The 9,779-nt window shown below is 51.0% G+C and overlaps 2 protein-coding genes across 2 annotated transcripts; one reads left to right on the top strand and one right to left on the bottom strand.

The window, feature by feature from the left end:
- Positions 1 to 2,356: 2,356 nt before the first annotated feature.
- On the top strand, positions 2,357 to 4,462 carry COL26b_011266 (uncharacterized protein; the record flags this gene model as incomplete). Its single annotated transcript, XM_053183938.1, has 8 exons — positions 2,357 to 2,455; positions 2,543 to 2,593; positions 2,649 to 2,745; positions 2,800 to 2,982; positions 3,043 to 3,181; positions 3,237 to 3,563; positions 3,616 to 3,831; positions 3,895 to 4,462. 8 exons carry the CDS (start codon positions 2,357 to 2,359, stop codon positions 4,460 to 4,462), a joined length of 1,680 nt encoding a protein of 559 aa, XP_053032141.1.
- A 75-nt stretch (positions 4,463 to 4,537) lies between these two features.
- COL26b_011265 (uncharacterized protein) lies at positions 4,538 to 5,125 on the bottom strand (the record flags this gene model as incomplete). Its single annotated transcript, XM_053183937.1, has 1 exon — positions 4,538 to 5,125. The coding sequence occupies one exon, from the start codon at positions 5,123 to 5,125 to the stop codon at positions 4,538 to 4,540; it is 588 nt and encodes a 195-aa protein (XP_053032140.1).
- Between the last annotated feature and the right edge of the window lie 4,654 nt (positions 5,126 to 9,779).

The following is a 9,779-nucleotide window of genomic DNA, read 5'->3' as shown; positions in this document are numbered from 1 at the left end:
ATATGCATCATTATTTCTGTCTCCAATGGCCTCGGACTCATTAGTAGGAGAAGGGATGTCCTGCGGATGCCCGAGCATAACTGACTTGGTGTTTAGTTGCCGACATTCCACCAGAAAGTTGGAAGCCCATGTTACTGGTTCGTGTTTTCCCGCCCATGTCCCTCGCGTTATCGTATGCCAAACCATTCAAGACTCTAACATGGCATAGTCCTTCTGGATCTCCCGAGTCTTCTACGCCTTTGCTTTGATGCTAGTAAAGATAGCCCTGCTGCTGTTTTACCTACGTCTCGATCACCGACCACGAATGCGATGGGTAGTCTTTGGATTGATGGCGGTCGTCATCGCGACGGGGATTGCCCACGCCGGCATTTCCATCTTCGAGTGCAGCCCGCCTGCCATATTCTGGACATTTGAAGGAAACTTTAAGATATTCGGAGAACACTGCATGACGGCGGCTACGCAACAAAAGTTCTGGGACGCGACCGGAGCTATTGTTGTCGTGACAGACCTGTGCTTGTGGCTGTGCCCCTTACCCATGGTGTGGTCGTTGCAGCTGCCCATAGTAAGAGACTTTCTACCTTTGAGTTGTGTTAAGTTACTGAAAGTTGCGACCACAGCGACAGAAAATCGCGGTTTCTGCCGTATTTGCCCTTGGGATAGTTTCCGTTGCAGGTATGTCTCAAGCAAACCATCTTCCTTTGCCCTTTTCTTTCATCCTGCTGACGATCCAAAGCTGCCTGCACGCGGTTCTATTACGTGCGAAAACTGGCATCGACGAAAGAAATCTACCAGCAATTCGCTGAGTCACTTATCTGGTACTCACTGGAGATTTATCTCGCCATCTTCTGCGGGTGCACCTCTGCCTTCAAAGTCTTCCTCAGGAAGCATTTCCCATCGCTATTGGGCTCCTTAGCTTCAAAGACAAGATATGTTCTCGGAAGCAGCGGCAAGAATGGGAATGTGAGGATGACGGCTTCATCGTTCCCCATGCAGAACTTATCCGGCCGGCACACGGGACGAAGAACTACGATCACGGCAGTTGACACCCGTGAAGGGTCTGAAGCACGAAACGAGGTTCCACCAACTAATGATAGTGAAGAGGCTATTGTTCCAAAAGCCAGTACAACGGATTGGGATACGCGGAAGGAATAGAAACATTAATAGTAAACTCTGTAACCAACTTGGTTGTAATTGACGCCAAATATGGCACTCGACTTTTGTAAAAGGATACCAGAGCTTTACTCTTTTCATCCTCACTGTGAACTCGACGGTGGATGCAGAAATTGTATTGTTGTCTTTTGGTTCAATAGAGGAGTGGGGGGCGGGGCTTAAAAGGATATACCGCGAGCCCTTGACAGCGGGTGATGGTTGATGCACCGCCTGATGCGGGAGTGACGAGGCGCACGCCCGCAGCATGGGAGACTAGATCAAAATCTCTTGTGACACCAGCATGTGATTTCATGTCAGGCTTCAAATATACGACCGATGCTTTTTGTTTTGGCCACTGCAGGAGACACGCGCTTGTCAAGCAGACGGCAGATGAGTGGTACATACCATTCCTCTCCAACGGTATATGGATCCAAGACCCTTAGTCCATGGCCCGTCGGCACTTCCTCAAAGGAATTCTAGTCCCGGGTACTATTCCTAGCCAGTTATTCTTATTTTGCGTATCAACCAAGGCTAGTTCCAGACCGCAGCCATGTCTCGGATAAATCTCCACAAGTATGGGAACGGCAATTTTGATCCAGAACCGTATGATGAGGCACCACAAGCAACTGCCGCCTTACTGCTGTTAGTCAAGAGTTTGCGACATGGCTGGCTGAATCACATTCACAATCTGCTCGCGCAGAAAAGAATATCAACAGACGCGAATTGGTCAGATCCATCGCACCATAAAACGTATGTAACTTATAACATCTGGGCCTGTCGCCCTCCATGATGATGGCAATTTTCGTCCTCGACAATCTTAAAGGGCTCCGCTGCAGTGCATCTCCGGAAGTCTCTTCTATATTATGGAAGGCAATCATGATCAAAAGTGGAAGAAGTACCCTGCCTTTCCCCTGACGGATGCTGCCACAGCTGAAAACGGGGATTATGTCATTCACTCCGATAGTGAAGCAGAAATCGCGGCCGTTGACGCTGAGGTGAAATCAAAAGTCTGGTTCCGAAGTCCGGTGAGATATGTCCCTCCCATAATTCACATTGGAGGTAGTCTAATTCATACGTTCTCCTTCAGCGATTGGGTGCCGATACCATCAAGCGAATCAATCGAATTCAGCTTCACACCAAGTCTAGCGATCAAGGGAATTGCCTTGACAAGGAAGCTGGGACCTGGACATGGTTCGAGATCGCCATCATGGCAGACGAACAAGCAGAAACCCCAAGAATCAAGGACGGTATCAAGCTCACGTGGGAGAGCCATCTCAACGTTCAAGCACAATCGGTCCCTGAAGAGGTATGTCCACATGCTCTTCCTACTCATCAGCCCATGCGTCATCAAAAGTCCCATAGGAAGAATCATGAATGGAACTAAATATTGCAGAGAGCCGGCCGAGAGTTTGAAACAGGAGAAAAGATATTTGGAGCTCTTGAGGTAAGCCGATTAGATGCGAAATCTCTAATGGGATGGCAAACTAATGTTGAAATAGGAGGGGAACGTTCTTGCGGTACAAATTTGTGCTCAATACCCCGAGTGGGCTATTTATGCCGAGGAAGGCTATCTGGCCATTGAACTTGGGAATCCTAGTAAGTAATCCTGTGTCTCAATCACGACTTTCAAGATTTTGAACCCTTTGTTAGCGGACCACACCCCCGTAAACTTCGAAAATGTGGTGTCGCGCACGAAAAACTTCCAGCACGCCATCATGGAAATGAACGAGGTACTGTATCCTGGCATGGAACAACGTCGTCTTCCCGATATTGTATTCAACGCTTCACGTATCGATACGAGTGAAACGCATCAACTACGTGTTCTCGTCATAGGTATGTCAGATTATTCATCACATTTGGCTGCAAGAGTGAATTGTTCTGATCACCTCATAGATGGTGGGGGCGTTAGAGGCCTCGCTGCACTCCACATCCTGAACAAGATAATGATCAGGGCGCACGGCGAGGACTATGACGCAAAGAACATCAAGCCCTGTGATGTATTTGACATGATTTGCGGTACCAGTACTGGAGGGTAAGTCATTCAATGAGGTCCCTAGTGAACTGAAGGCTCAGACACTGTTCCACAGGCTCATTGCCATCATGCTCGGCCGGATGGAAATGAAAGTTAGTGATTGCATCAAGGAGTACAAGAACTTCATGGACAAGGTTTTCCCGCGCGGCATATTGGACAACAAGTTTCTGAACGATATCCCCGGTGTTGGGTACTTATTGTCGGGGTTGTCATGGGTACGAGAGACATTCAACGAAATTTCCAAAGGTGAGAAATGGGCGTCTGATGAATTGGAGAATTCCATCAAGACAGCGATGCGGACATATATGCAAGATCAGGAAGGCAAGCCAGCGGATCCGGAGCAGGTTTTGCTGAAAGACGACGATAAGGCGAAATGCAAAGTGTAAGAAGAAGAAAATACCGACCTTGGGGATTCAGCTAACGTCTAGAGACAGGTTCGTCACAGCTACCCGGAAGCAGAACGCCAACAGCACCGCCCCTGTCTTGTTGCGGTCCGATGTGAACCCAGTCGAGAAAAACGAATTGCCCACCATTAAATTATGGGAAGCAGCTCGAGCTACAGCCGCGGCGCCCTTGTACTTCAAACATGTAACTGTTGGAGAATACACTCTCGTGGACGGTGGACTGCAGGCCAACAACCCGCTGGGATGGTAAGTCGGAGGTTCTAACCTGCCTGCCGTCAATAGACCAAAGTGCTAACTAGTAGTTGACAGGGCATGGAATGAGGTTATGACTACCTTCGGGCCTGCACGCACGACTAGCTGTTTCTTGAGCATTGGCACAGGCGCAGCCGAAGCAAAAGCGATTCCTACCATAGGACTCAACTGGGACCTCTTGAAAATCAAGGCCGCGTTCCTGGACGCTCTGTCAGCCCTGACCACCAACACGGAGATCACCAACGTTCTATTTCGATCGCTGATCAACAATTTTGCTCCTCAAAGCGGTATCAAGAAGTATTGGCGGTTCAACGTTGGCGACGGATGGGTTGATTTGGTGAAGAAGAACGACTCGTGGGTAGCGCAATCGGATTCGGATCCGAAGCCGTTCGACATCGCCCTGGATGACTCAGGTAAGAAACGCGAGATAGCGGACGAAGCTATGAAATACATGAACGCAGACGGAAAAAATCAATTCAACAAGATTGAGGATTGTGCTGCGGCTTTGCGCGACCGAAGCTCGAAAGATGACGATGCTAGGTCTCTTGCTACTGCTCCTGTTCCCACTTCATCTCTTCCGACGCCGCCGCCGGACAAGACTACATTCGAGGAGGGGGCCCATTGAACTAGTGTAGTGTACTAGTGGTAGCAAGTAGATTTCATTGTCTAGTAATTCATGTCATATGATTTCGACTCGACCTCAAATGACCCAGGGAATAAACCTCGCCGTCTTCGCATGCCACTGCACCCAATCCTCCTTAAACTCCTCCTTCAACATGGCCTCCTCCTCCACGACTCTCGTTCCAACCCCAGTCAAAAACAAGCAACCCCCAATAGCCAGGCCCGCAATCTCAACCCCCGTCAAGGTCCTCACCATGTCCGGCCGGATCCAGCATCCAAGCACTCCATCCAATCTCGCAAGCAGGGCAATGTTGCACAGCACAAGCACTACAACGGCAGTGTAACTGGGGTGCTGCATGTACGCATAAATCCCCGTGGTCCGCAGCCCGCTCGGCTTGGTCAGCGCGAACGTAAAATTCTTGCCGAGGTGGCGGTACGGGATGAGACGCAGTGGGACACCAACGAAGAAGAGCAGCGCAAGCGGGATGGCCGTGGAGGGGGACCATGTGATGAGGTCTTTGTTGAGGTTCTGCGCGCCGTGACCGAGCAGGGCTGGCGGCACGTTGGGGTATTTGTAGGCGAGGGACGCAGCGTGAGAAGAAAGGAGGGCAAAGGGGATGATCATGAACTTGGCGAAGTGGTTGTGGGTGAACTTCCACATGTGCATTGAGTCGCGGATTGGTTGGCCCTTTTGGTCGGTCGTTGGAGGGGCGTCGGCGGGTCGCGGGTTTGGAGGGGAGAGGGCGATATAGGTGCCGTAGGTTGAGGCTACGTAGGCCGCAGCCAGGGATAATTGTGAGAAGCTCATCGTGAACGACTGCTCTGCCTTTGGTGATGTGAAATGAGATGTTGAGGTTATTGATTTGGAAGAGGACGGTGGCGGGGATTTGAAGTCGGAGGAAGCTTAGTGACGTTTGGTGGCGATGGCACGGGCCACTTTTAGCGGCCCGCGCTAGTCGATTCAACAGCTGGGAACCCTGGAGAATTAGCGCAAAGGGAGAAGAAAAGACATGATGCGACTGTGATGCAAACATGAATTTTCAACCGACTTGTTGGTGCTTCGCCGCTGAGTTGGCATGTTTGCTTGAGATATGTCGCTTACACTGCGCCAACTGTCCACCGGGATGCTGAATTAGGGAAATGCGACCCCTGTCGTTCTCGCGTAGGCGGCTGAATTAGCGGCAGAACGCTTGTTTGCCAAGCCGGTCTCGCCCGCGATTGGTGTAACTGCAACTACATCTCTTCACGATAGATGATCTGAGACCGCTCTTTCATGACCGACTGAATGAACTCAACATTATCGTATTTCGACGTCGGCGCCGTCGTACGGATTTCTCAGCGGGCGAGAACAGGGTTGTGGTCCTCGTTGCATCACGTAATTTTTGTTATGTACATCTGAAATCTTATCCGCATCTTCACGTCCCAATCTAAGTGACATCGATTGTAGTCTAAATGAAACATTTGTATTGATTCGAGTGGTAGAACAATTGTCTCTCTCACGCCATCCTTAACAACCTTTTTCCTCATCCACATCCACATCCTTCCCCATCCACAACCATCCACATCCACAACCATACCCACAGCCTCAACATGCATCAACTTATTCCAATGCCCCCTACACGCTCCATTGTGACACAACTTCTTCGTGCTTTTCAATGCCAGCCAAAGTGCGACAACTTCTGTCTCTCGCTAACTCCAACGATCGTCGATGCCCTCTGCTCCAGACTCCTTATTGCCAATCTCATTTCCGTGGCTGTGTGCGCTTACATCCCCTTTACTCCGTCGTCGTCATCATTGTTCCTCATCATCAACGTGTGAGCCCCGCCATCAGCGTCTACAGGACCATCTCGCGTTCACGTTCCTGTTGCGCCCATTGTCTGACACCGTGACTTGAAACCTCCTATTGTTGAAGTTCCTCGGGGGATCGCCTCTGAAATCGCAAGCAGGCCGGTTGTTGCTGCCCTTCGGGCTACCACCGGCAGAACGACACTCTCGCTGTGCCTGGCGCGCGAAACTTTGATCAAAGCGGCGATCGAGGTTTCCTTGAGGCGAGGCAGTGCAAGTGCTCGCGTATACGCTGGCAGCTCCAAGGAGGAAGAACCAGAAGAGAAGGGTGAACTTCACTGCGTGACTGTTAGCATAGGATTCTTGGTTGAGTGATGGTGCACCTACTTGTTGATGTCCTTGAGGAGATCTATCTGTGTAGCGTTGATAATGTTTACTGAGAGAAGTGTTCTTGAATTGATGGTGGGTGGCAATGGAGGAAGTGATGATGGAGCAATCAGTCCAATTTATATCACTCGCTCACGATCTTGGCATAATTCTCGCCAAATTCAAGATACGCGTCCTCTCTGGTCCCCGAACTCGAAGCTTGCCCACGATCTTGGCCTCGTCCAATGATTTTCACCCTAGCCCGCAGCTGGCCGGTTTGGGTAAACAAGACATCAGATCTCGCAAACCTGATTGGACCACCTTATTCGGTTTCGCATTTGAGACGGCGGCAGTGATGAAGCTTAACCCTACCGCTACCACGGGGCAAAGGCTCTAGGGGGAAAAGTATGCGTCTTTACAGCCTCAACCCCGCGCGCGCGTCGTAGAGATTTATTTTCCCTGCCAAGGCGCTATCTGTAATTGGCCAGCAACCTGCGACACGTGCGATTTTATTGAGCATGTTTGGTGGATGTGAGGTTCGTCGATACCCGACGCGTGCAGCTTGCAGTAGCCCCTGTTGAAAGGCGGGATGGAAGAATAAGCTTGAAGAACGGGGTTGTTTTGTCGCAAAAGCGCAACAAGATCGTATCTGGAATTTTGTTCGCGTTTGAAGAGAGCGGCACCATTCCCCAGTCGGAGAGGCAGGCGAGTTCCGTGACATCACTGGAGCGTGTGGTTGCCGGCGGGAGACTTCTTCGCCTTGGCCTGCTGGAAAGCCTCACTTAACTCGCAAGCTTCTAAGCCTATTGGTGAATTCAAGAGAGAATTGTGCTATCAGTCTGCCTTGTCGGCTTGCTCGGATCACCAACGATCATGTTCACGATCATACTCTTCCAGCATGAAAACCCTCATCTTCTAGTCTAACGGGGCGCGGCAGTCGTCTTCCAACAAAGAGTTCGATTCGGGGTCTTGGCGGCTGAGGCTCGATTTGCAGGCTTGGCTTTTTGGCTCCCGCGATATAATCAGTGAATCCACGGACCAGACGGCCCTCCCATATCTCCGCCGGGTGGGCGCATCGACACAACCCAGTCCACGGATCACTCCGGATCGACAGCACTCAAGGCCAAGATCGGAGGATAAACTCTAAAATAAACCCAACCCAGTTCGCACTCTGCCCGTACCCCAGAACCCCCTCCCGGCTCGACCTGCTCCGTCGATGGTCCGGCTGTAGTGCGACGGGTGCGTGCTGCGGCAACACTTTAATCTTGGAGGAGCAAACGGCGTGATTCTCCCTTCCCGAGAACGGGTGCATGTCAAGGTTGCCGCTGCCAAATATCTTGTCTGGCAGGGGCCGAGCGGTGAGTTCATGTAGCTGCGTTGGCATATCGGCAGCGTCGATCAGCGGCCGAAGCGCCTCGTAACAAGGAGACGCACCCGACTGGACCGCTCTCGGGCGGCAGCTCGCACAAAGTTCGCGACGGCAAGAGTCCTTCGTCCAGTCCTTTAACGATAAACATAACCTCCTCCCCTAAACGGGCACCATCAGGTAGTGTATCTGCCCTCGTGGTCGCAATCGGTTGTGCATAATTTGTCACGGAAAGTTCGGATCAGACAACACATCGCAGCAGCGTCGACAGTATTGTCAGATGGCCAGCTTAGGACTGGAGGCGTCGCCATCGTCTGAAGAAAGCGGCGTTGTTTATGGTTTGGGGCCTTGGTTTCGGCTGGGGCTGCCGCGCCGAGAATCAGGGTCCAATTATCGCGCGTTCCGACGACGAGGAATACGCGATGCGACGCGAACATCGCCGTCTGCTCGGCCGGCGGGTGCGGGATGTCAGGCTGTGAGTTTCCTTGGCGAAGACCAGATTTTTCCCAAGGCCGCGAATGTCCGCTTTGGAGTATCGCAGTATCAAATTCCAGACTGGCGAGGAAAGTTCCATGAGCCAACTGTCCCCGCGCTTCTCAATTCTTGATACTGAAAACACGGCAAGCACGATTCATGTTTGTCCGGAATGAGGCGATGCTCCAAGTCAATATGAGTTTCGTTTCAGCAGGTGGAACCGCGTATGATCTTGGCATCAGGACTTGGCGTACGGGTCGATCCTCCAAGACGTCACTTCGCGACATTGCCGTCCACGGGTTCCTCTTGAACAGGTGCCGGACTGTCGGGAAGCACCAGATGCACATGATACACCCGGTGTTGAGAATTCGATTAACCCGGCGGCTTAATGGTGTTTTCCCCCAAGGCATTTGCTGAATGCACTCATTATTCGCACCCATTCCTTTGAGGCAGTCGGTTTTGTCCGTGTTGGCAGTTCATCCTAATCCAAGCAGCCCAACCGGCCGTATGTTGCAATACACCCTCTCAAGGAACCTGACACTCACTCCCATACTTCACATCCCGCCGCTCCGGACCACTCCACTATACCCACTAGCAAACGACATCACAATGCCACGGACGGTTCATAGCTAACAGTATCGGGATCAAATCTGCATATCTCGAATAAACGGCACATGGTGTATCTTTTCAAGTCCATTCTGCTGTGCTCTGGGCTTTGGGGTCCGTTGGAACAGTGCGTTTTATCTGCGTCGTTGGTCATAGAACTGCATATGTATCAGTCCCAACTCGAGATGCGTATATAATTGCTAGAAAACATCAATGAACTACCCATTCCAAATGTAACGCACCAGAAAAGGCAAGCAACATTTTCATCACCTTCCAGTTCAACATGAAAGATGACGTTAACACCGGGCTAAGAGTCTTTGCCAAAGTCTATTGCCTTCAATCACCCCGCCTCCACAACACAAAATATGACGAGCGGAAAGCTCATAGCTGATTCAATGTGAAAATCAAGAGTTCATCAATGTCCGCTGCAACATATTACATGTAATATCGCCCTTCGGTTGGGGATTTCGGATCGTCGAGAATTGTCCCAAATCCAAGATGACTGATATCCTCCGGCGTAAGATCATCGTTCTCCACAGCTGCCTGGCTATGCCACTCGTCAGGCATGCGAAGTTCGCCCCATTTCAAGAGTCGAAAGGCCATGTTCTCCCTGGAGTCAGACATGACCAAGCCGTCATCTTCATCTGGTACATTGGACCCAAAGTCGAACTCCAAGAGTTCCATTTCTTTCATGTCTCCCTGATCTTCACGGGAGAATCCCGGC

This window comes from Colletotrichum chrysophilum (genome assembly GCF_026319265.1).
Source record: "Colletotrichum chrysophilum strain AFK26 chromosome Unknown scaffold_134, whole genome shotgun sequence".
Lineage (NCBI taxonomy): Eukaryota > Fungi > Ascomycota > Sordariomycetes > Glomerellales > Glomerellaceae > Colletotrichum > Colletotrichum chrysophilum.
This window is presented reverse-complemented; position numbering and strand designations above follow the sequence as displayed.